At 45.4% G+C, this 27,480-nt stretch overlaps 1 protein-coding gene across 2 annotated transcripts in view; it reads right to left on the bottom strand.

Moving 5' to 3' along the window:
- plxdc2b (plexin domain containing 2b) overlaps nt 1-27,480 on the bottom strand; it is a 59,303-nt gene that overhangs the window by 3,659 nt on the left and 28,164 nt on the right. For both annotated transcript variants that reach the window (XM_047023696.1, XM_047023697.1), the window contains exons 3-13: nt 26,171-26,317; nt 23,752-23,821; nt 18,787-18,909; nt 17,277-17,395; nt 15,825-15,924; nt 11,965-12,060; nt 11,643-11,724; nt 8,381-8,441; nt 7,815-7,968; nt 4,474-4,512; nt 496-662 (exon numbers count right to left, since the gene is read on the bottom strand). In XM_047023696.1, the coding sequence (XP_046879652.1) occupies nt 496-662; nt 4,474-4,512; nt 7,815-7,968; nt 8,381-8,441; nt 11,643-11,724; nt 11,965-12,060; nt 15,825-15,924; nt 17,277-17,395; nt 18,787-18,909; nt 23,752-23,821; nt 26,171-26,317 (1,158 nt within the window). The remainder of the gene's footprint in view (nt 1-495; nt 663-4,473; nt 4,513-7,814; nt 7,969-8,380; nt 8,442-11,642; nt 11,725-11,964; nt 12,061-15,824; nt 15,925-17,276; nt 17,396-18,786; nt 18,910-23,751; nt 23,822-26,170; nt 26,318-27,480) is intronic.

The following is a 27,480-nucleotide window of genomic DNA, read 5'->3' as shown; positions in this document are numbered from 1 at the left end:
TGGTGTCTGTTTTTTTGGACAGACATGACCTTGGACAGCAGGACCTGCCTGGGTACGTTAAGATAGCAAGCCTCTCAGACCTGACAGTCAGAATCCCTCTCCAGTCCTCTCAAAAGCCTCGGGCTACTACACACCTCTGTTTCTCATCCTGGAGGGCCAGAGGTCACTGCTTGTGAACAACAGAGGCAGACGATATATGCAGCAGAGAGACGACTAGGCTGAGTACAGCAAGTTTTGAAACTTCTGAGATGTCTTGGGTCATGCAGGGATATTTCAAAGCTGGTAGACACGCTGTCCCAGCCATAAACTTTACACCTTCATTCAACCTCATTCAGCATTTATTGAAGCTTCATTCAGCATTTATTCTACTTACATAATTCATGTTTCACACCAACATGTCCGACACCTAAATGGAACCTTACTCGAGGAGATGATACAGACGAGGACTAGAAGGCGGAGCCCTGACATGAGGGGGTGCCAACAGACTGCACTCACCTCGATGAAGAAGAGGCTGGCGGCGGAGGTGGGGTGGTGGTAGACGTAGACGGTGATCAGGACACCGGCGACCATGACGACCATCACCATGAGGACACCCAGGATCAGCCCCGTGTGGAGGGGGTGAGCGCCCGTGGTCCGCTCAGCTGCGCCGTCAGCAGGCATGGCTGCAACACAGCACAACACGCTGGGTGAGTCTCAATGGACAAACAGAGAGAGAGAGAGATAGATAGAGAGGGAGAGAGAGAGAGAGAGTCCGATGAAACACCGACAGGTAGACAGACTAATGGTTGGAGATAAAAATAGGTGTATGGAGAGTCTTTTCTGACATTGAAAACCAATTTGATTCATTTCTTTGCAGTTCTCCTTTCCAACAGTAGGGGACACTCATCTTTCATCAGTTCCAGCCTCTTGTCCTCTCGCCAAGGGTGCTTCTGTCCTCATAAACACGCCTGACGCTCGTGATTAAAACTTAATTTGACCAAATGTCACGGTATTGAAACAACACACAGACGTTGTTTAGTTTCACAGCATAACCATAATCACTCTGGAGGCCCCCCCCGCACTCCCCCATCAGCCACAACACAGACGAGTGACAGGCTGCAGTTCAACCTTTCAGAAGTTAATTGTGTTTTTCTGTTTTAAACCAAAACAGAAAAACACCTCAGCGTCTTTCAGAACGCTGCAGTCAACAGAAACACTTTTAAAAACACAGGCCTTTTCTGTTCTGAGGGAGATGGAAAAATCCAGGTTTGTGCTTGGGTTTTTAGCTGGAGTGTAGCGAGCTTGGTGCATGGTAGAGGACCATTGTTGTGATCTGCTTTGCTATTCATGAGCACTCATGCTCACAAGGCAGTGGCAGGAGATAAATCCAAGGTTAGAGGGATGGAGGGATAGGAGAATAGGGAATAGGGAGAATAGGGAGTTGGAGGAGAGACGGATGTATGGATGCTGATACAGAGTCCTATCAGACAGACGTCTGATAAGGGCTGGGAGAAGCAGCGTCATTACGGTGTCCTACAGAGAGCCTTGAAGTCCTGGACGCATCGTCCACAGGCCCACAGGAGATCCATGTTCATGTGGTTGTGGAGGCCTGTTGATCCCGGTCCACATCCATGTCACTCACACAGACGGCTGACGGCAGAGCCAACAGCTTACGAAGAGAAGGGACTATAACACTTGTTATACAATGATGTTGGGCCGATGCTGTAAATGTTTGAGGCAGAGAGAGGGGAACAAACACGTGAGAATGAGCGAGAGAAGGAGAAAATAGAGAGCTGTGATGGACGGTGTCAGTCAGTCTGGAAGAATAAGAATAATTGACCAAATCCTCCATTGTTAGAGCATATCAGTCTCCCCAATCTCATTAGCTAATGTCTGTGACTGAATATAAAAGAGACTAATCCACTTTCAGACTTGGCTGGCCCAGAAACATCATCTAATTTCAGACTGATGCCAACAAAAATGTCAAATTCTTTGGAAAACCATTTGTCTTGTTTTTTGGAGAAACACAATGGAGAGTCAAACAACTCTCACCTCTGTCCCACAACAGCACGGAGCAGAGCCTGGCTTGGCTGTTAGCTTGAGATGTTAGCTGAATGACAGGGGGAAGTTTTCTAAGCACTAGCATAAAGAGAGAGAGAGAAAGAGAGGGTGAGACTGGAGAGAGAGGGAGATAGGGGAGTAGTATCAGGCAGGTTAACAAGCCTCCTGTGGACCAGGACCGACAGCCTGCCTGCTAACTGACTGCTTCTTTATCTGTGGATCGGGGAGAGGAGTGGACGAAGGGGGATGAGTGGTGGGGAGAGCAGAAGAGGGGGGAGAGGAGGGGGGAAACTGGGATAACTAGAGGGTGGAAGGTGGATAGCAGAGGAGTCAGACTCAAGCATTAGACTACATCTGTTTGAGCCTAGACAGTGTGTGGACATAAAGGCTCTATCCTGTATTACTGAAAGTCAACCTGGGACACAATCAAACCAAAGGTACCAGGGTGCTGGCATCAGTCCAGTCCATGCCCATTAAGGTCAACACCGCAGCATTGTGTTGTCTCTATTACAGCTCACACATTAAGGATGGGAGGCTGTATTAAACCCTAATGCACCGTACAGCCTTCTCCCTACAGCCATAAAAACACATTAGTGTTAGAGAGAGGACGGACCCCTCTGATTCACTGAGCCTCATTTGGCTCCACAGTTCTGCTAGGGAACAGGAGTGTCGTAGGGTCATGTCCTGCCTGTCACCTGGCTAATGGCTCTAATTGAAGATAGAGAGATTGAGTTTACGTGCACGCACACACATGCACAGATTTGCACACTCACTCCAGTGAAGAGTACATCCAAGGTCCCTGTTGTTCTGGATCTTATCATTGGAGTGGCTAATCGCCTTGGCCTAGGGTCTGCAAACACACAGACGGACAGAAATTTCTCCCAAAACAAGACAGATCTCAAGCTGGGACATGTTCTGATCCAGCAGGGAGGGGATACGTCTGTAGATTCAAACCCAGTTTCTGAGACAATCCCTGTATGCATGTGGACCTATGTTCTATCATCACACCATATCGTGGGGTCAGATGGCTGAGCGGTTAGGGAGTCGGGCTATTAATCAGAAGGTTGTTGGTTTGATTTCCGGCCGTGCCAAATAACGTTGTGTCCTTGGGCAAGGCACTTCACCCTACTTGCCTCGGGGGAGAATGTCCCTGTACTTACTGTAAGTCGCTCTGGATAAGAGCGTCTGCTAAATGACTAAATGTAAATCACATCTAGGATCTGAGCCTGTGATGGATCCAGTCCAGTGGAAGACTGGGAGAGCACCTCTGAGGAGAACACTGTGGTTTGGCTCCACCACGCCTGGCTCGCAGTGGTGCTTCTCCATCCCTCCCTCCCTCCCTCCCTCCCTGTCTCCCTCCCTGTCTCCCTCCCTCCCTTCCTGTCTCTCTCCTTCACTCCCCCCATGACTCTCCCTCGCTCCCTCCCTGCCTGCCTGCCTCATTCCTCCTCTTCTTCATAAAATAAAAAAATACGGTGTTAAAAAAATATTAGCAATTAAAATAGCAAGCAAACTAGTCATGTCTGGCTAAAACCTCAGGCCAGAACTCAGAGAACGAGGCAGTGAGGCAAGCCAGTGAGACCACTACACAGCAATCCTCTCATGGAAGTATGATAAGAGATGTGAATTCCTCTCCTGCAGGAAATTAAACATTGGAGTGGCTCACTCAGTAGCGGACAGAACTTTTAGTTTTTTTGAACTTTTTAGAACACATATATCTGCTCAGTGCAGACACAAACACATTACCACAGTTCTGCTCAACTAAATAGACTTGTCCAATCAAAGTGGCAGAAAATGTGCTGTCCTTTGTTAAGGTGTTGTGTGTTCAGTATTATCTACAAAGCCTGCCTATGCACTCGGCTACAGCAGGGTGATGGCCATACCTGATCATCTCTACAGTGACTTTCAGCTGACATTGACCTCACTGTGAATGTCAGGTACCCATCCCCCCGAAACACTACTGGTGAACCTTGTTTATACATGTTTAACCACAGAGCACACCTCACCACCTCTACCCTCTCCCCTGCCTCTAGCCCGGTCCAGGCCCGATGATTGATATCTCCTTCCCAGAAGGGGTTGAGTTCACTGGGTGGCTGGTGATATAGCGGGCTACCTGATTTAGCCTACCAGCCTGTAATACCCAGGAATCCAAAAGCAATCTGCTGCCTGGACTAGAAGAAATATCTGGGTTGTAAATACAGAGCAGTGTTCCTAACAAACACTCACATGTAGACACCCACAGGCACCCATGCACTGAACCCCCCTCCCCCCATCACCACACACATGTACACACACACACACACACACACAAGCACACAACATATACACACGCACACCTACAAACCAACACAATGCAACATCCAAGATGTTGCCCAGTTTAAAACCAGCACTTGGAATATCTGTGACTACACAGCATGGCAAGAAGAAATTTACCTCCATTGTCTTTAAGATGCAGAGCAATCTTGGTATCATCTGTGAAGGAGACAGAGAGAAGATGAACATGTTACACACACATACTTCTGTATTGTAGTACTTCCTGCTCTTCTGATAGAGCCTTAATCCAACATACAGTCTACTGATTGTTAATCTCAACAGCAGAATGAGAAACAAATGTTTATATTTGAGATATAATTTCATTTTAAGGCTGTTTATGTTTTTTTCTAGATCACATTTCTTTCCCAAAATGAGATTTACATTATACTATTATTAAAAATTAATGTACTGAATATAATGCTGCCACATCCATAATTCAACACAATCAAAGCAGTCTGGGGTTACGGTATGGTGAAATATGTAAATGTAGTTTGGCTTACTTCTCAGAGAGAGCTAATGTGCATCCAGTATCCACACCACCGAGCTCATGCAACATGCAAATGTGGCATCAATTCATAAGAAGAGAAGACATTACGCCTTTCATTTCTCGAATAAGAAAAACTGGGAGCCTTGAATACAAATTCCATTTTAAAAAATCCTCAAATGCTTAGATCATACTGCAACCACGTTGTAGTCTAGGAGATGATTGAGTTTATAAGATGAGGTGTGCGAAAAAAAAAAGTGGTTCCACTCAATGACCAAACCTAGACAACTGCCATGAATATGGAAACATATCCTAGCTCTACTTATTATGCTGAGCCAGTTAAGACTTTCGTATCAGCAAGTCTAAAGTTAAAGATACAGAGCAGACTAACCGCTGGGGCACTCTGTAAGGAATGCACTGGAGCTCCTCTGAGACAAGAAGAGGCAGTTCATAAAAACGTCCGCATTAAAATGGAAAAGAAGGAAAATAAGAGAGAGAGAGAGGTAGGCAGTGAGAAAGGCAGAGGAAGAGAGAGAGAGAGGAAGGGGAAGAAGGGAAAGGGAGGGATCATGTAAGCAGAAGAAGAGGGTGGAGAGGGAGAATGAGAAGGGTAGGAACAGACTGAGAGACGATAGGGTTTCTCACACCTCGGAGACTCAAAGCCTGCTCTCAGCATGAGGCTCTGAACCACCCACGCTCAACCTTGACCCCTGACCCCTGCAACTGAGGAGGCCTGCAGAGTTAGATACAGGGCTTCTCTGTGTGGGCAACACAGCACATACCACCGACACACCCTCTGGCCCTTGATGCTGACACACGCACACACACACATGCACTCGCCTTTGCAAAGCAGCATGCTACTTTTCCCATTGTCATGTCAGCCCCTATTTCCACAGCATGCTCCTGAACTACAGGATCAGCGTGTTTGTTTTGACTTTGTGCTCGGCCCCTTCCACACTCCTACTCTCGAGAACATCTGATCTGAGTTCATACTATGACACCACCCTTTCTGCTGTACTGAGGCACTCTGACACGAGTGAGATGCTGCCATTATCCACCCAACCTAACCAAGGAAGAATGGAATTTAGAGATCTACACAGTATGGAGCCACGTCTGGAACCCACAACCTCCTGGGCGGTGTCAGTACAGAGTAGAACCCCTGCTGGGACGCTGTGGCCTCAACCACCGGCTTCATTAACAATGGGGATCCATCAGTTGTGTTAGGATTACTGAAGGAGTAGCTCTCTGAAGCAGTGGTAGTTGTCTAAAAAGTAATATGAAAGAAAATCCTTTGTTGCGATGGTATTGGTTTAACATTAGGGGGGGTAAAGAGGTGAGGGAGACTGTCAATGGATGAACCAGACAGTATACTGTGAATTATCTGTACAGACCTGACTACAAAACTGCCCTTCTTACAACACTACATATCATCCCATGCATCCTTTCATGTTGTTCAAACTACTCCTCCTTGAGGTTTAGCTCGAGAAAATTGGCCATCCATTAGCACTGTGCATGCTGGGATTTTTCACCCTTAAAGCCATTAAAGAGCATAAGCCAATTAGGAGTTGCTCCATTATATAGTGCTCAGGCCCCAACCTACTCTTCATAAAGTCCACAGGCTTTTAGTGCTGATTAAGCTGTGAGCATCACACTGTGACACAGCACATTCACTCAAACATTACACACAGGGTGATACTGGACAAAAGCTTCAGGACAGGCTGACTCCCATTCCTCTCAATCTCAGTTCAGCGTCGCATACATACTATGTTATGTTTATCGTTTATGTCGTTTGATGTCTGGAAACTCCAGTTCTAACTCTAGGTGGGAGGCAAATAAAGGTAAACAAACTTTGAAGGGGCACCTTGACCACTTCTCCCTGCATCAGCAGAAGGACTCAGCAGTTCCCCCTCAGCAGGGATCTGTGCTACATAACTCTGCAAGGATGCTGACGGAGGTCTGGAGTGAGTTAGGAAGCTTCCCTTCCCTGAGGTGGCACTAATCAGGGGGCTTAGTACAGCACCAGCCTGGAAGGCCCGGGTCTGGCCCCTGGACTGGGCTCTGGAGACCCTGTAGCAAAGAGGCTGGCAGGTTCAGTCTACAGGAGGACAGGGGCAATAGTTGAGGGAGAGGCTCCGCTATGGGGGAGAAGTGGGGTGTCGCTTTGCAAAAGCTGGGCTGGACAGAGTGTAATGACAAGGTTGACTTGAGGGATTTGTAGAGAGAGAGAGTGTGTGTGTATGTATGTGCGTGAGTGGGAAGATATCTGGGTTCAATCACAACAAGGTGTTTATCAAATTCCTAACTCTTTAAGTCACATTTAATTTGCGCCAACAAAATCCAGCCTTTAACCTATTTATTTCCAATGAAAGATTGCTCTTTCTGGAACAAAGGCTTCTTGTCATTTGAAATATGACAAAGACTGTTCAGAATCCCATGCACTTTGCAGGTTTGTAAAAGCAGTGTGAAGCTAAACTTCCTGAATTTAAACTTTTGCTGATGACAGCTACAGCTTCAGATGACTAAACGCACACAACTCCGCTAACATTTCTTCACAGTATAAAAATAATAAAAAAGAAATGTCATAGAAGATGAATAACCGAGCTGGTTTGGAGTGTTTCTCTGTGGAAACATCTAGTTAAGATTTCAGAGGTTTGTCCTGATTCAATCTGTTTTGTTTAACGTTTGGAAGACAAACACAGCTGCCATGCCTGGCACAAGGAGTTTGAAAGTTGCCATCTGGACAGCGTTTTCTGCTGAGAGGAAGACTTTGCATTCTCGAAACCAAGGTGCTATTGAGCAACTAAGAAAGTGAAAAATGGGGTAGATTATATGCTTAAAAACTATACTAATTATTACTGTGAAACACTATTACAGAACTTGTGAACCAGCACCTATTTTATAGTTGTGCTTATGTTGTGCTTATGAAGAGTGCCTCAATAACAATTGTGTGGAAGTGTGCCTGGGCGTGTTGTCATACCTTCTGTAGGAGCGCTGGTTGGGGGGTGGGATGTAGAAGATGTCTCCCCTGCAAGTGTGGACTCTCTGCGGGCGGCCGTGGTCATGGCGACCTCGGTGGTAGTGAAGGGATGGGGCTGGGTGGTTCTGATGATGTCACAGGTCTTGTCCTTGGTCTGGTAGAGCACAAGGCTGGTGTTTGTCATTCATAGAAGCAGAAGTATATGTATGTGTGTATGTGTGTGTGTGTGTGTGTGTGTGAGAGAGCAGAAGGTAAGAGGGGAGCAACTGGGGCATCCCTTTCTCCCCGCTCACTGCAGACGGGAGCATCCATCATTCTGGCAGCTATGTAGGAACATTACAGAGGCTATATTCCACCCTCACGCACAAACACACACACACACACACACACACACACACACACACACAAGCACGCAGCCTAAGCATATCCTATCCATTACAAAAGAAAGTTTCTCTACAGTAAACCATCAGCATCATTAATTCTCAGATACCCTGTTGTGAGCATAATAGTGGCTGTTATTCCCAGTAGAGCTAGTATCTATCTGTGGTGTATCTGCTGGGCTTCACCTCATCTGGACAGCTGTTATCCACCCAGTCTTGACGATGACGGTCAAATCCACTGGAGCATCTGAAAGACATGAAAATATGCTATCAACAAGAACTTCCTGAATTTCTCTTATTGAACAGGAGAGAATGAAGACATCATGTTGATCAGATGGAATCCATTTGAAGGAGATTCAGTTATCTAATTGTACCATAGGGCAGGAAGCCCGTCTGCCCACAGTGGGGCTTCTGCTCTGTGCGAGCTGCTCCAGTTAGAATACAGGAGGATTTGCATTGAGGAAGTTCATTGGGTCAAAATGCTGGCAGTGGAGAAGGGGTTGAGGGGGGTGGGGGGAGAGGATGTCTGTGTGCCCTCTGGGCGTGCAAGCATCTAATAAGCTGAGACTGCCTTTGATCAGGGACGGCTACTGCTCATCCTCGCTCTTTTTCACAGAAAATAATTACAGACGACGGACAGTGAACCACCGGCGAATCAGCTATCCTCCCCATCACTCCCTTCTCTATCTCTTCATCACTCCCTTCTTTGTCTCTCCATCCCTGACTTCTCTTTCTCTCCATCACTCTATGTCTGTCTCCCTCTGCTCTGCCTCAGACGCATGAATGCAACCCATGGAAAGAGGAGGGGTGAATGTTGCACATTCAATTTCTATCCCCTCTTTTTCTACCATCTATCTGCTCCCCCCCTCTCCCCTTCCCCCCTCTATGTCTGTCTGCCTGACGTATTCCAGTCTAAAACATAGAGCTGCATGGTCATGACAACCACAGTGTGAGTGCGACACACACACACACACACTCACACATACACAGTTAATGAATGACATGTTGATGAAAACCAAACCCTGTGACCATGTCACAGAGCGTCCAATGCCTGGAGGCTGGTCCTGTCTCTTCAGCAGACTCTGCTGCAGCCCTGTCTTGAGACGACTGCTGCCCCACACTCATTCTTATTCCCGTCAGGTGCCTTCACCAAGGTGAACATATTGTTATGCTAATGGCTCCGTGTGGAGAAGACTCCATTTTCGTCTCTGCTCTGCTCTAATCTGCCCGTTTTGTAAAAAGACGACAAATAAAAAAAAGAAGGTGATTCTGCCTTATCTGTTCAATCAGAGCTGATAGATTACTCTGGTTTATCCTCCTCTCTCTACCTAAGACTGGAGAGGGTAGGAGAGAGACCCAGGGTGTTGGTGAGCAGCTCTGCCTCTCCCAACGCCACCTAGCTCACTGCACTGCCAAATAGAAATGGGCTCATATGCATGGCAACGGGTTTCTCTTCTGTTTCCTTCCCATAGGAAGCGTTGGGTTTTTTCGCCCTTAGCTCAACTTTGCTTTGAAAGTAATTTAATTCATGGCATTTAAAAAATAAATATATCATGACATAACTGGGATTCCATAGGCTTCCAATTTAGTGTGGCGACCTGACTGGGGGAACAGAACGGCGATGCTTACACCATTTCTTGGCACCGTTCACTGTCCACAAGGCGTTCACTTTGAATGAACATGCTGTGAGACTGAGACTTAATAAAAGTCGAGACGCAACGTCTTTGATCTCTGGTTTTGACCACAGTGATTTTCGAGATTCCATGTCCGTGATGCACAACAGCTGTGTGCTCTGGGTAAACAAATCCTTACCAAGTGCCTCTTCTCTGTGGACTGATGCTCTGTGGGTCTGGCAAGGAAGGCTTTGGAAGAACGGGCTTCATTAACGCCTTCCATTTTTTATAGTCTGATCATGCCCAGTGTTATTAGTATACATCATAAAATGCTGCACAATTATTAAGTCTGAAACGCAATGGGGGATTAGGCTCTACTTTACCTTTATCAAACATCAGACAGAGGGAGGGAGCGAGGGGAAGGGAGAGAGAAAAAATTTAGAAAACAAAAGAGATAATGATGGAAATGTGAAGAGAGAAAGAGTGTCGATAGAGTGAAAGAAAAGGTAGGAGAAAATAGGAAGAGAAAGTGTAGAAAGAGAGAGAGGGAAGAGAGAGATTGTTCATTATGCTTGTTCCCTCAGAACACCAACATCTTTCATTAACCCTAGGCCTCAGCCTGCTGCCATGCATTTTAATTGACTATTTAAAGTACATTCATTTGCCTTCTCAAAGCAAGTTGTTGAAGGTAACAGAACAGAGAACAGAGAACAGCCTAGAAGAGAAAGTACTAGAAGACGGCCACATTTGTATCTCATCAAAATGCTGCTTAGTTGCATAACCAAAAAGTGGCTGTTTGTGTCCCAACAGCAATATGAGTTTCTGATAAGAAAAACACAGAGGGATTTGTATTATTAAGGGGAAAAGTTGATCTCTCTACAGGAAATGTGGTGACTTTGTCAGTACACAGGGCATTTGGGATGTAAGGTGCATCTCCGTGTTTTAATGTTGTAATACCGACCCCAGAGGAACTCCAAATCCCAGAGGACCTTGTGCGTTAGCAGTATTTCCCTTAAACTGCGCATGATTACTCAGACAATAAGGGTCTGAAACAGAACAAAGTTGATAACAAATAGAGGAACCAGCCACTGAAAATAGGGAGAGGAGGGATGGAGTCTGCCCAGGTTCGAACTTCGCAAATCATCCCTGCTAACTCCATAAGACATTTTCCTACTATGTCTTCCCAAAACCTTTCCGTGCACTTGATAACTAATGGCTCGTATGTCAGACTTGAATGGCTGACAACATGTCTTTAACACATGCTGTTTTTTTAGGATTTATTTATTCGTTCTGTCTCTTTAACCCAAACCTTCACCTCTGACTAAGCTGAGGTATATCCAAGCCTCCCATCTCTCCCACTCCAGCTTTCCAGACAGAAAACACCATGTCTCGTTGACAGCATTCTACAGTCTCAAATATTTACATTTGTGTGAGAATGGGAGAGAAGACAGAGAGAAAGATACGGGGAGGGAGATGGACTGAGTAGGTGAGAGATGAGTGAAAGCTGAGTTGTTAGCGCAGTTAATAGGTAGAGCCCCCCTCACTCCCTCCCTCCCTTACTTCCTGCCCTTTACCCCCATTATTCTGTTGTGCATACCACTGAATAGACAGACAGAGAAAGAGACAGAGAAAGTAAGAGAGGGAGAGAGGGAAAGACAGACAAGAGAGGGACCTGGTATGAACCAGGTGAACGCTGTCCTACTCCCACTCACCAGGAATCGTTTGGAATAAGACAGTGTGGAGATGCCTACTGTAACAAGAACTTACAGTATGTATAGAGAAAGAGTGTGTGTGTGATGGGTCACTCAGGGTCTGTGCGTATGTAAAGGCCTCACCTGTGCAGACGGTGGCACCAGCTGCAGTTGAAGTTGATCTGGGCGGAGATGCAGCCGCTGCAGCTGGTGAACTGGAGACACGCTGTGGAACAGGAAGTGAAACAACACTATCACAACTCCTGTCAACATGTCAACACTTCAGGACTGAGGATCTGAGGTAGCAAGTTTGTCACGGATGTTTCTAGAAAGTCACTTAGATGTAGGGTCAAATGAGCTCAGTTATGACTGTCTACTTGCAGTAATCTATTGATAAAGCAGTGAGGCAATTCTTTGTATTCTGATGGCATAAGAGGCAGAGCCCATGTAAAGAGAGGCCTCTTACTAGGAAGAGGCCACATCTCCACAGCTGTGGAGTTGGTGATCTTTGTCTTGGTGAGTTCCACACGATGATACTCATAGATTGTTCTCCTTCGAACATCTGGAAGAAGAGAGAGGGAGAAAGAGGTGAAGGGCAGAAGTGTGTGTGAGAGAAAGAAAGCAAGAGAGAGAGAGAGAGAGAGAGAGAGAGAGAGAGAGAGAGAGAGAGAGAGAGAGAGAGAGAGAGACATCACAAATCTTCCTCGGAAAGCTAAAACTAGGACAAGTGGTCCCTGAAGAAAGAAAGGAGAGAAGGGAAGGCAGAATCAGGCCATACTGGGAAATACCACATTATTTATTTCTCTATTTCTCTCTCAGTAACCCTCCGTAAGGCCTGCCACTTGGCAAGCCAGAGTAGATAGCTCCCTCAGTCCCTTCAGAGTGGATATCAATCAGAGTGTTGAAAGGAGCCACTCTTAGTCATCTGCTATAGCAGTCATGTTCAGGTCAGGTAGGATAGAAACTATCTTCGACTCAATAACTCAAATACCGCTTCTGGTTCACAATTAAATGGGCCACTTTGTTTTGCAGTTCATGCATCCTCCCTAAGCTTTGCTCTGCATGATGAATCCTACTTGTATTTTAATAATTTTTTACTTGTGAAGTTTATGATTCACTCATTTAGATGTTTCCAGTAAACCATTAAAAATGCCAAATATATTTTTGCATGATGTACGAATATCCCTAAAATATAATGGGAGACGCATGCAGCTTATCCATACTCTGTTCTTTGTTCAATTTAGCTCATTCAGGCATTGTTTATTTTTTATATTCTAATTTGTTGGTCCAGCGAGCTAGAAAATTGAAATTCATACATTATGCATCATGGCAGTGTAACATACATGAAGCAGAGAGGCTGGTAGTGGTTGGCTGCGATCACCCCCAATCCATCATACACATACATGTTGTTGTTGCATCATAGATATTCTACCACCTGAGTAGAATGGGCAAATTGCTGGGGTAATATCTGGAACTGAACCAAAGCAAATTCAAATTGACATTCCCACAGATGTTGTACGTTTGCTACAGTAAAATCAACGTGTTTGATGGCTGCTTTGGGCAGATATTTGATAGATATGGAACACCAGGGGGAACTGGTATGAACTGCCTCTAACCTGAACTGCTTTCTTCCTTCCCATCCCTTTATCATCTCCTCCCTCTTTCTCCCCTGCAACATTACCACTACCCCCCCCCCCCCCACTCCCTCCCCGTGGCGGGCTTCCATAGCCTCTAGCACTGGGCTTATCCTGTTTCTAATGATAGTGTGGAGGTGCGGAAGGAGAAGAAATCAGCCCCCATGGTGACCCATCACAGAGCTGCTGTTCTGGAGAGACTCTCAGGCTGGAACAGCCTTTCTGGGCCTCTGAAGGTCCTCACAAGGGGGCCACAAGAACGATTACAGCCTTGCACTGATACCATCAAACAAAAGGCAATTTACACAAGTGTGCCCATTATGCATAAGAGGGTCAATTAGCAGATAATCTAATTAGAGGCCCTTTCAGGAAAAAATAATGCACTGGTTGGGGTCAATATACTCCAAGACCCAGAAAAAAATAGCGGAAAATTACTGGATGACCCCACCTGGCAACGTTCTTGCTTAGCTCTGGTAAGATAATTGCAGTACTAGCCAGGTACATATTGCTTATACATTTAGCTCTTAAAAGGACAGATGAAAGTCAATAAAATAAGTGATGTGGAGACCTTGTGCAATGAGTTCGAAACCAATGGTTGACTAAATCAATCAAAATTCCCTGCAGACACACAATGAAAGTATCTGGCATCTAAATGAATACTTTCATTCTCATTGCTCTGGAGTTCCAGCAGTGTTCTGATAGATATTAACAGAACCACATATCCCAGTCAGTCCAGTCCCAGATATGACATCCCTTGTCTCTCTGTCTTAGATACCAGATTCCAAAGGCTCAGCGGGTATGCTGTGTGCTTCTCATACTGTCGTCAAGATCACCAACTGGGAGCCTTGATACAGCGACATCATCCTCGCCCAGACAGAGTAAATAGCTCAAATATCTTTCTCCTGAAAGCACCAGACACATTGTTATTGGTGTGAAAAGAAAAATCTAACTGACAACGTAACAAGGATGCCAGTTGACTTCCATCTTTCTCTCTCTCTCTCTCTCTCTCTCTCTCTCTCTCTCTCTCTCTCTCTCTCTCTCTCTCTCTCTCTCTCTCTCTCTTTCTCTCTTTCTCTCTCTCTCTCTCTCTCTCTCTCTCTCTCTCTCTCTCTCTCTCTCTCTCTCTCTCTCTCTCTCTGTCTCTCTGTCTCTCTCTCACTCTTTTTCAATTTGTACAGTGAGATTTGTTCATTCTGAGCCATTGTGTGGATTTTCAGAGGAGTGCATACACACTCCTGAACTATACTTAAACATAGTCCTGAACTATAGTTAAACTGTCTAATAAGGAGAGATCAGAGGGACAGAAGGCAGAATTAGCTGGGCAGAGCATCCCAATCCTCAGCCCTGGATCTGACCCCCCCCAATTATCGAACCAGGTTAAGGGACACCCACAAATATCTTCTCTTTGTTACATATCCCCCTCTTTCCCTGCCTACCTCTTCTCCCTGCCCTGGATGAAGCAGGAGTTTGCCCCCCCAGAGACAGAAGCGTGTAACATGCAATTCTAGCCCTTGAATCCTGACTGTGGCGGCAGGTTTAAAAGCGTCCCCACGGCATGCACCCAGGCCAGTATGGCGTAATTGGCAGTTATCGACTCGACACGACTTCCCCCAGAACACTCCCGCCCCAAGATGCCACGCCACTCCCGATCGATTCCACTCTCTGAGACCTGGAGCTTCCCGCCCTCACTGCCCCAGCCATTAAATAAACAGTCAGGATCCCAAACACACTCTAAATACTGGGTTTTCATTGCACTTACATTAAATGACAAGTGTGGCAATGCACACTAACATTTTTCTGACATTTCAGATTTGTATTTATCAATCTGAGAACAGCAAATGAATGTCATACTGAGAAGGTATTAAGATTTCATTAAACCCCTGTGTGAATGGTGTGGAACCGTGGGTCAGACAGTAATCCATACAAGATCTATTCTACCTGCTGGCTCAATATCCCCCAGTGAGAAACCTTGCCTTCTCACAGATTTTCTCAAAGTTTGACTTCCAGCAGACTCACAAGCACATTAACTGCAATGTAGGCAGACATCTGTACACCTGACAGAAGGAGCAGCCATCTAAAATTGTTGAGCTCCAGGTCAGAGGTTATCAACGACAAAGCTCAAACCGTTTGAGACTTATTAAAAGGAATTACCTAGAAGAAGGGGGACTTCATTTTACATTGGCAAAACGTTCAAAAACGATAAATGTAATCCATATTGAATAAATAAAAGTCAATAATCTGATTCAGACTATGTAAATGAGAAGTACCATGAACAAATAATATCACAAGCACACACCGTTAAATGAAGGAATAAATCATTTCTGACAACTCGTTATTTTTGTTGAGGCCTTCAGCAGTTATCTAGAAGTATATAAAAAGGCTATGCATTTCTTAACTCTCGTTTGTGTTTTACTGTAATGGGTCTAAATTGGCAGAGCCTGTTAGGAGGCAGGACTGGCCCTGTGCCCGTACCCTGTCCACCGAGAGGGGGAAATGTGATGACAGATGGGCTGACAGAACATAAAGTTCATTGGCAATATCATTTTTTTGAAACAAATATTACTGTGATGGGCTTGATGTAAAATGAGTATATGTTTGTCTGTCCTGCATGTGTGAGTCTGTGTCCTAAGTGTGTGTGTTTCTGGAGTGTGCATAGCTTGTGTGTCCGGAGTATGGGTGGTGTGGAACTTACTGGGTATCTGTTGAATCCTGTGGAGCACCACAAAGGCATCAGAGAGGCCAATCTTCACAGGGTGATTGACAGAGCTGATGACTGACACCTCCACAGGGACCTGGAGGAGAGGGGAGAGGGGAAGAGAGGAATGGAGAGGAAAGGGGTGAAGACATCAGTCACCAGTGATAGCTGTCAGATGGAGGCCTTTGGAGGACTGGACCCAGACACAGGCCACCTGACAGACCCTGATGCTGATGGAGGGTCAGGGGAATCAGAGGACATGTTGAAAGAAAGGTGGTATTCAGAACCAGAAAGGTTCTTTAAATGGAACAATTCTGAAAATCTCACAATACGGATGGTTTACTGTAAGAAAAAAATGTAATATGTAGAATTGTATTTTGTTTCTGTATATCAATAGGACTTTTTCAAATGGGATTTTTCAAATGGTTGCTCCACAACTGAAGAACCATTTTGCAGACCTTATTCTTCCAGTGTACTCTCATCTCAGATTGAACTGACAATGATATGACCCTGACAGGAAGACCAAAGTCTGTGTTACACAATGGTGCAGGAGTGAAGATGAGAAGTCCACTTAAAGAGAGAGAGAGAGAGAGAGAGAAAGAGAGAGAGAGAGAGAGAGAGAGAGAGAGAGAGAGAGAGAGAGAGAGAGTGAGAGAGAGTGAGTGAGAGAAGTAAATTACTCAAATATGATTTTTCTTCCCCAGAATAACATTGCAATATTATTAAGCTCTATTATCTTTATTAAGATAATTTCCTAGACCCTTTCAAAACACAGAACAGTGAGATCCAATCAGACTCAAGATATGGAAAGACACGTTGCTGATAATAATACACATGGGATCAAAGCACTAATATTATTTAATGGATGTTAAAGCATCCTAACACGTTCAAATTGATACTCTCTCCATGTCTCCTTTTCTTGTTTTTCACATCATTTTAAATCAAATTCCAATTAGACACCATCATTGCAATGTAATACATATAAAGTCTATCATATGAGGCGATGTAGCATAGATCCAAGACTCATTTGATATTTGAATGGTTTGAAAGTTAGAAACCAAAGCCAACATATGGAAGCAGTACCCAAGATTAGGTCATATTTTCTCAGGCAGCCTCGATCATAAAAGTCATTAAATTGTCAGTCACGGCGGCGTCAACTACTGTAACGACCCTGAATGAAAACAGAGGTCCCTGAGTGGAGAGCTTTATTTATCTATTCAATCAAGGAGAGAACGAGAGGAGGAGGGGAGAAAGAAAGACAGAGGAGACAAGAACAAGAGAGAGGGAGAGATGGATAGATTATAAAAGAGAGAAAGAGAGTTACAGAGTGAGAGACAGAGGGAAAGAAAGATAGATTATAAAATATATAGAGGAAAAGACTTAGAGAGTGGGAGGCAGTGGGGAAGAGAGACAGCGATAGAGATGAATGAGACAGAGATAGATCAGGACCTCTTTGTAGGCGAAGATGATGCGTCCATCGTTGTGCAGTGTGGCCTGGAAGGTGAAGCTGCCCAGGTTGTAATTGTCCTGGAGGTGGACATGGTCCCACTGGACCACCAGAGCGGTACCTACAAAAAGGAGGGGCACAGTCACAACCATGCAAAACCGTACACATTCACAGTGAGCCAAACATGACTACAGATGATCAGATACTGTCCGCATCCGAAAGAACCACACAGTACCCCAGAGAAAATGGGATCATCCAAGACTAAATACCCCAATGCATGAAGACTTCACACATGAAAACAACCATACTAAACCAGGAAGAACCACACTCTGCCCTCTATGATCACGTTGCCCAGGCCTGAGGCCACCTACTGCTGATAACGTGCCAAACTTCAATCAGACAAAAGTTCCCCCACCAACCCCCCCCCCCTCCATGGAGCAGGCTTCAGATTTGGCCTCCATACTGTTTTGATTTAGCGGAGGCTCTGTGGAGATCCTATTGACAGGAGAGCACTGCCTCCATCGCCAGGCAGCCCTGCCATTTGGCAGCGCACCAGAGCAATAAAGGTTTGTTAACACAAGTAATCAATTTTTCCATCACACAGCCAGACTCCCTCGCTCTGCTCTTCTTCCAAAGTAAAGTCGAGATTTTGTTTCTCTGTTGACAGCTTTGGAGTAGCTGTGCTGGAGTCTACTGCCACAGGAAACCCCATAATAACACACATCTGGTCTACAGAGAAGAGAGAGAGAGTATGAAAAAGAAAGAGAAAGAGAGCGATAAAGAGAAAGAGAGCGATAAAGAGAAAGACAGAGTAACAGAAAGAGAAAGTATTAGAGAGAGGGAGTGAGTGAGTGAGAGAGAGAGAGAGTTAGAGAGAGAGAGAGAGAGAGAGAGAGAGAGAGAGAGAGAGAGAGAGAGGGAGAGAGAGAGAGAGAGAGAGAGAGAGGGGGGGGAAGGTAGGAGGAAGTAAGAAACACTGCCTGGCTGATAAAAGAGGGGGGCGTGCTAGTACCAGTGTTAGGGATGGGACGGAGGTGTGTTTGCTGATCCTTTGTGCTAGTGTACCAGTCAGCACTAAGGCTGGCCTGATACGAGTCCTAAGCCTACTTAAAATGCATTGAGCTCAGAAGGGGAAGATGCAGCACTATCTGGGGCTCCCTCTGCTAAAAATACAGCCAGTCTGGGAGGGTGGTGATTGTATGTGTGTGGGTGGGTGGGGGGGGGTACACAAAGTACACGCTGGCCTTGTTTTTTCCATCAACTAAAGGGCTTATACACGCCGAATGAGGCTGAACTCTTCCAACACACACACACTAAACATAGACAGTGGTGGGTGGAAGAAATTCAATGGGATAAAAAAATTATATATACGGTTTGAAGTATATAAATTGAGTTTGGAAATGAATCAGATGAACATACTAGAATGAACAGGAAAGCCTGTCAAGCCTGTTTTTAAACCTAAAAGAGATTAGATTAGAATACATCAGATTAAGAGATCCTGGAATACAATACCGTTGTCGAAGTAGATGACAGTGGAGTTCCGTGATACGCTGGGGTCAAAGTTCGCCATGAGGGGCGCAATGTACTGGGTGGCCGTCAGCATCCTGTGGACCACGTCACCTGTGTAGATGAACCCTGAGGACGAGACAAAGACAACTTAGTTGACTCAGTACTCACTTATACAGAGACTCAGTTTACCACAAACTAGAAGCTACACTAATTCAATCAATTTTACAGCAAAAAAACTACTGTTGACAACCACCCCCCTTTTGTTACTAAACTATTCAAACTAGACCAGACAGGTGTCTGAGCAGGTGTGTTTGCAGGGTTCATGAGGGTCAGGTGCTGCCCCCTGTCTATCAGGTTCAGGTAACACTTGTCTCCCACACAGCAGTGATCCACACTTGGCTCTCTTCCTTTGGTCCACATCAACAGGCTGCTAGACAGGAATAAGCTAGTGAGGTTGATTAATTAGTTAATTAAGGTTCATGAAAAGAGAGGAGTCAATGTGAAGGGCTTCAGGGTGAAATTAGCAGAGTCATTCAGCGCATATTATAAAGGGTCTTTTTATGTGGTGGTACCAAGAGAATGTTTCAAAGCCCTGTCTGACAGACTGTATAGGGGTTAGAGAAGACACCAATGGTATCATATAGAAAATTCCTATTCCTGGGCACTGATGTTACTGTCGGTGATTCGACCTAGCTTGCAAATGGCGTCAGAATTGATGTCAAACGGTTTGATGGTGTTTAGGTCAGGGATGTGTGCAGGCCAGTCAAGGATTTCACACCCAACTTGACAAAACAATCTGTCTGCACCTCACTTTGTGGATGAAGGCATTATCAAGCCGAAACCGTAAAGTACCTTCCCCAAACAAATGTTGTAGCAAAGAATTGTCTAAAATAATAATTCATGTTTTAGCATGAACATTTCCACCCATAGAACTAAGGGCTTTGGGCCATAAAAAATCACCACCATTGTTAACTGGCTTGATTTTCTCAACATAACTATATGATACAGTCTCCACTGTAAACAGCACACAATTAATCATCAACAAGCTGGAAGTGCAGCCATTAGCATGATTCTCAATGGTGCTGTTATTAATGGATGCCAGAGAGACAGAGACCTCCCACCACTCATTACCAGAATCGGTGCTTTCACGTAAGTGGCAAAAAATGAACAAAGAATGTTGATACAGAAACAAACAACGCGTTAATTTATTCATCTGCCAGGCAGGATAGCAAAGTCAGCCGGTGCTGAAGCCCATCAGAGGCTTCATTGCTCCTCTGTTTGCCTCCTGTGTATTACCAGCATCCATCACCTCACGGCGCGGGAATGGATCGGAGTCTCTCAGGCTGAGAGAGCAAGCAAGGGGACGTCTTAAAAAGGAGAGAGAAAAAAAGTGACAGTTTGACTTATAGATTAAGTCCCAAACTTTGCCCGGCAGGAAAAAAAAGATTTCTGGAAAGGTCACGCGCAGCTGTGGCCGGTAAGAGGCCATATCGTGTCCCAATATGTCTCGGCAAACACCATCTGGCCTGCTGAAAACACATCGATCAGAGCAGAGGCCAAGAGCAGGCTGCCCTGGAGGAATCACTGCTGTCAACAACGGAGCCCTTCTCTAAGAGGTTGGGAAGGAGGCGGGGGAAGGGGGGGTGAGGGGATGGGAGGGGGAAAGAGAGAGAGGAGAGAAGGGGAGGAGAGTTGTGTCTACCTGGCTAAATAGTTTATCTCCAGTGAGCTTAGCTGTGAGTTGAATGTAAACATGTCCGAGTTCCAATGTGTGTGTATGTGTGTGTGTAGTATACTAGCCCTTATCTCACTACGCCCTCTCACTGAAGGTTTGACACAAATAATTTACCCTCAACTTAATCCCTGAATTGCATGTACTCTCTCTCTCGTACCCTCCCTCCTTCCTTCTGTTTCTCTCCTCCACAGTCTCACCCACCTCTTTCATGTTTCATTTCCCTTTCAGAAGCACAAAGGTAGGCATGCAGGCTAAAGATCTACAGCACCATGCAGGCCATCTAAATAAACACACAGCCTGCGGTCATGCAAACAAAACGCACATACCCACACACAATCACACCCACAACTTTTTCGTTTTTGGACTGAGATGCTTGCCGGCCTGCTGGGTTAGAGAAGAGATGTTTCCCTCCAATCCATTCCAAATACAAGCCCCCCTGTCTGACAGCCTGGATGAAAGCAGACAGCCTCTCAATACGGCTCAGAGCAGACAGGCAGACTGCCACTCAATAGGCAGCAGGTCCCATTCATTAGAGCCTTCACTCAGAGCATGGGGAAACTGAGGAAGGCAGGAGGGGGAAAGCATGATTAATCAACTGCCCATTGATCAGCATCGATGGACGATTGGCCGAGAAAAAGAGAAAAACTCTTAGAGGATAAAACTAGGGACAGAGGGAAAGAGATGGAAAGAAAAGTAGTGGGGGGGGGGGTAGAGAAAGTGAATTAAAAGGGAGAGAGAAAAAAGAGAGAGAGACAGAGAGATGGAAAGTGAAGTACAATACAGAGAGTAAGAAAAAGCATGACAGAGAGAGAGAAAATGAGTGTTCCTTCTCTCTCCAGTTACACATGTGTTTACATGTGCAGCTATCAGAGTGTTGCATATTCCCAAGAATAACATGAGCGGAAATTAGCTGTCCCTTCTGACCAGGCCATGGCTTTATTGGACATTCTTGTTAAACAGCTCACTGTTCTCTCCTTTTTCTGCTTTTGTTTATCTCTGTGGAGATTTCATAGATCAAAACAGCTGCCTGAAGGAACTGGGAACCGCCAGGGTTCCTGCAAAACACACACACACACACAAACACGCACACACAAAGGCAGAATCTCTCTCGCCTAGAGCGTGCTCAGGCCTCATCTTATCTCCCTTACGGAAACTACCTCTTCAATTAGGAAGAAAGGCTGCCCTCATTGTCCAGCTCTGATCATGATGACTGCAGAGGAGCGGCTGTGCTGAGGCAGCCTGACTTGGAGGAGAGACCGTCGTACAAACAAACAGGAGAAGAGGAGGACTAGAGAAGGAAGAGAACAAGTTCATTTTATATTCTCCCTGCTGTATCTGTCCCTTTTGTCCATGACTTGTTTTTTCTTTCCTCTGAGTGTGTGTGTGTGAGCATGTGTGTGTGTTCTTACTAACCTCCCATATCTAGCGAGGCACTAAATACATCCATCCAGCATCAAGAGTATGTGTTGGATAAGGGGCCTGTGTTGGCCCAGTAAAGGCATCACACAGTTGGGGTTGTGTAGAGCTGGACTGTGTGTTGGTGTTACCCCCCCCCTGTCCCCCGTCCCCCGTCCCCCACACACACACACACACACACACACACACACACACACACACAACACACTCACACACGCACACACACACACACACAACACACTCACACCCGCACTGGGCTTGACTCTGCTGCCACAACTTACACCTCGTCACACAACCAATTGTATTACCATGGCACATGTTGTGTTGTGCACAATGGCTCTATAAACGAATGATTGACTGTTTAACTGTTGGTATGAGAGTCTGTCTGGTCTGGCTCATGGTGCCTCTTCCCCATTAGGCTGTACATGGAGATATCTCTGGCCCAGACACATCCCATCCCACACTGGCAAACTGGCTGGATGGCAGTCACTCAGCACAGATTAAGAGATGGGAGGCAGACCAGCGAGCATGAGCTGGTTGGTTGAAAAGGGCAGAGGGAGGGGAGGATGAGGGGCGTGAGGACTGGGTAGGGGGATGGGAAGAGGGGCAGAACCTCAAATGGAGGTGTGTGATCTTGGGTTCCCAGAGGTAGTCTGCCGAGTGCTGAGAGCTGAGGTGTCCTCTTTTTCCACCTCCTCTGCATTACACTGTTACTGTAACAGCCTCTTTTCCCCTTTATCCCTCCATCTTACTCTCCCGAAGGGTCCATGGGGTTTCTGCTAACTCAGCCCAATAAACTTGTGAGATGGGACATCATTGCCCACCCACAGTCATGAATAAATCTGTGGATACATTTTGCTGATGATGACAATAATGATGACGATTTATTTTGCTTTTATTACAATAACAGCCTAACACGAGCAGACATTGCCGTGATGGTTGGGGGAGGGGGGGGGGGGGGGGGGGTTTAAGCATGACACTTTGATGTGATAATAGCTGGTTGAGACTGCGGTCTCTCCCACAGACTGTGGAAAGTCCTGACTGAACATTCGATCACACACACCCTGCACTGGTCTCACCCGCAATGCTACACACACAGAATGTCACACCCGCTCAGGAAATCTCACCCACACATCTGCACATATGGCCGAACCAGCCATTCATGTTCACCTACTCTTCAATCATTCCCTTCTCACATGGACATGGAGGGGAATATCTAGAACTCAATCCAAAAGTGCTAATAACAGTGGCAGAACCAGTTTTCCTCCCCAGTCCAAACCCAAACCCTGGCCCGGGTCTGCTCCCATTACATACTGATCTACACTGGGCCTGGCTGGTACCACAGCAGAGAGAGTGGTTTCCCGCCGGTCTGATAGGCAGGCTTGTGTGCTGCTGACTGCTGTAAGTGGTGAGGTACCAGGCTAGCTGGAAGCCGGGCCGGGAGAGCAGGGAGCTGTTAGTGGTTTTGTACTGTGGTGTGTTGGCCAGACGGTGGTTTCTGAAGTGCCATTTCATCTGGTACTTCCCTGCCGATGGAGCAGTTCAACTGCTGTTGAACTGTTGGTACCGGAGGCAAGAGCTTCTGTAGGTAGATGTTCCACACAAATGCACACATACACTCACACACGCATACTTGACTACAATTGCTATTCTTCTCAATGTGAAGACTTCTTTTCATCTGGTGCTCCTCTGACTAACCTCATTACATAGCCTTTCAAAGCGTGCAGTAATAAAGGTGTAACCCAGCATGTATAATCCCAAAGATAACACAGTAATGGCTCCAACTGGAGGCCCTGACTGAGAGGACGTCCACTTACCACCAGTTGCCACGGTGATTTCACGCAGGAAATGTCCATAAAAGGGAAAATCGAAGGACAGATTGACTCTCTACATGAAAAAAAACACATAGAGAAAACGGGTCAGAGACATAACAAAAGAGAGAGAAACATAGAGAAAGAGACAGAGAGAGACAGAGAGAGACAGAGAGAAAGAGAAAGAGAGAGACAGAGAGAGAGACAGAGAGAGAGAGAGAGAGAGAGAGAGAAGAGAGAGAGAGAGAGAGAGAGAGAGAGAGAGAGAGAGAGAGAGAGAGAGAGAGAGAGAGAGAGAGAGAGAGAGAGAGAGAGAGAGAGAGAGAAAGAAAGAAAGAAACTAAACAAACTTTGTTCTTGGTTAGGGTACAAGTTGAGGTTTAGTCAGACAGAGAATGTGTAATGTAAACACTGAGACTGAGAGACAGGTCTGTCTCACCAGTCCTCCAGGGTGCTGACTATCCATATTTATAACAGGTCAATTTATGAATTGTTTTAAGCAAATATAAATCTGCCTGGGTGAAAAACGATGTCAACCTTTCAAAGAAAAGCATTTTGTAACATTCATAAAGTGAAAGAAAAACATGCCATCTTGATGGAATTAAGTTTCAGAGGAACCCTCTGACACACAGCTCCAGGAAAGCTACAGTACTGCTACCACCACTTTATTTCTCAGAAATTATAAACCTATGACTTTAAATACCGAAAAAGTTCCTGTTGTTTCTAAACAACCGACAGTCGTGTACCTCTTAAAAAATGCAAATTAGAATCTTACCAATTCTGGTAAATTCTCTATTACGATTTATAATGTAAAAATTTGATCTTGAATCACAATCAGAGCTTTGTTTTGAGTCTATTCATCGGCACAGCTAATAGACAGTCATAAAACAGAAGGGTAAGGTAGAAAATCGAGTTTTCCCTGTAAACACGCAGCAATGTGTTTCAGGATTAGACCAGCGGGACTAATCATGTGGTATACCACAGGTAATTACCAGGTCTAAACAAGCCATCTTCGGCTTAGTAGCACTACTGCAGTTTGATGATGTCGACCTTCGTGGCTTTGCTTGTTTTACGAGCCTGTCAACTTATTGTGTTTTGCGGCTGGTCCTACACACAGGGCACAGACGACTGCCAGGAACCCTTGATCCTGACCTCAAAGTGGGCCTGAGTCCTGGCCACACTGGCTGGGTGTATGCTGGCCAGGCTGGTGAAGCTCCAGCTCAGGGCTCAGTAGTCAGGGTTGTTTCTGATGTTTTGTGGGACTGTGGTGAAGCAGCGTCTACTCTTCTCCTTCAATGCTCCATAGTGGTGGAATGACTTCCCCTACGACCCTCAAGACACTTCCACTGGGCTGCTAGTCTTTAGCTTGCGTAGCGTGCAGGCGTAACACTAAGCAGTACATTACTTCTTGTGATTTCTGCAAATGTGTCCTTTCTAAACTTGTATGTATTCAATATCTTGTTGCACTGTCTGGCAAGAGACTGCACCCACGAAATTGATTGATGTTGCACTTACAAAGTTGATTTTGCTGCACTGTACTATGCACTTTTGTAATTGAGCTGTTATTGTTGCACTGTAGGTAAGACATTATTCATTTTCAGAGTGACTGGTAGCTGAGATGTGGGCTGTGGCTAGTAAATACAGACTGTTCCTTGACTCTGACCACCAATATGCTGTTAAAACTGTGCACCTCCGATCCTTGACTTTCTGCTGTACATAAAAGCGCCTTTTGTTAAACGTAGAAAACGCATCCTAATGTACTCTTACAGCTCCTATACTGCAACTGTAAAGTTTTTGCCTGAATTTTAACCTTAGGAGGAAGGTCCTCATGGAAGAATAAGGGAGGCACTCCATATCCCTCCTTGAACCTTCCCAGCACTCTACTGCTGAGAGAGGGTGAGTGTGGAGGGGCAGGGGTTGCAGAGAGGGCTGTATTCCCCTCCATCCTATTGATTCTCAGGACACAGCTCCCAGACCCACTCCTTTTATTCTTGTTAGCATCCAAAAGAATTGCTTCACTTTCCGGGGCCTTCTGTGGCAAATAAAGAAAAGATTTTTCCCCACTCTGTATGGTTCAATCAATCATGCCTACTGAGGGTGGAGGGGCAGAATACAAAATGTGGAACTCCATTCTGTCTTTCTACCAGTCATTGTTCACTCTTGGGGGCACTTTCCCGAGACACGCCCCCCCCCCCCCCCCCCCCCCCCCTCAGAGGACTGTGCTGCTTCCTGTCCCATAGCGGTGACCTCATCATTATGTGCCTCACTGAGAGGATCTGTTAGCGGGGAGGTAGTTAAGGGAGAGGAAGGGGTTCTGGCAGCTTCTAGCAAGGCAAAGTCACATGCAAACAAAACTAGATGCTACTAGATTTCTTAGATGGAAGTTGTGTGATGTGAACAAGGGTGAGGTGTGTTGCAGTCTTACCGCGGCTTGTCGGTGTGTGTTAGACAGAATCCCATGAATCTTCACCTTTTGCTTGTCCATCTGGTCAATATTTACCCACAAGTCCTTGCTCGTGGGATCCGCAGGCCCATAGCTCTTTGATGTGTAGTAGTTGTGGTCTGTGTCCTCCTGTCAAAAAACAACAACAACAAAACATAACTAGTTCTGTGAGGGAATTGCAAGAGTTCCAGAGAGGCAGAGAGTAAAAAAGAGAGAGAGTACAGAGTGAACCTCTGAACTCCGTATGATTTACTTAGATGGAGAGAGACTGAGGGTGGTGGTATATTCTATCAGCTTATGAAGTGACTTTCTCAAGTCTAGCAGGACCATCTTTCTCTCTCCCTGCACTGCTCAGCTCACATCAGACTAAATCTCATCTCTCTAAGCACAAACTCTGTCGGAGGCAATTTCCAAGACTAAAGCCAATATTTCCAATACAAGGATCATCAGAGACAACATCTCAACAACCTTAGAGCAGAACATTTTTCCAAACACAATTATATTAAGATTTCTCCATCTAATCTCCAAACTGTTGGGAGTGGAGCGTTTTTGCCTGCGAGTCGATGTTTACATTTCTGGGTCTCAAGAGGAATAAAAAACACTTAATATTACTACGAGTCAGTCTGTGTGCTGTGTGTTTGTGTGTTTTATGCACTTCAAGTAAGCCCTTGTAGGGTGTTTCTCATAGGCACAGTCAGCATCACAGAAGCAGCAATGACAACTAAATAAGAAACCATTAAAAACATGCTTCCTGCTTCCTGTTAGGAGAGAGACGTGTGTCGGTCATGGGGCTCATATTTCTAGTCTCTGCTATTCCGGCTTTTATTGTCTCTTCCTCTCAGAATTTTCCTCTCATGCTGTTTTTAATTCTGACTCATTTTTAAAAGGTTTGAGACACTGACAGTGGTGAAAAGATGGATGGGTGGATAGATGAATGTAGGTACAGACCTTATACAGTAATCCAAATGATCACAAAGGGAATTATTTGTGCACTATGCATCATTTATGCTACAACAGGACATGGAGGATGTGCACCATAACAAGCAGTCTACTGAAAGTCTACTGTGCTACTGTGCTTGCACAGACCAAGAAACACACCAAAATTATGTTGAATCCCCACATTATTGTTGACTGGTAAATTGTTTTGTGGCCCCAGGAGAGGGGAGATTTTCTAAATCAGAGATAATAACACCATACACTGTGGATTTTAATATCACAGGGTGTTGTGACATGCTTGACATGTTTATAACTATGTAAAACAAAATACATAATTTATGTCACCATGCTCTTTT

Source organism: Hypomesus transpacificus, chromosome 8 (genome assembly GCF_021917145.1).
Source record: "Hypomesus transpacificus isolate Combined female chromosome 8, fHypTra1, whole genome shotgun sequence".
NCBI classification, from domain to species: Eukaryota; Metazoa; Chordata; class Actinopteri; order Osmeriformes; family Osmeridae; genus Hypomesus; species Hypomesus transpacificus.
This window is presented reverse-complemented; position numbering and strand designations above follow the sequence as displayed.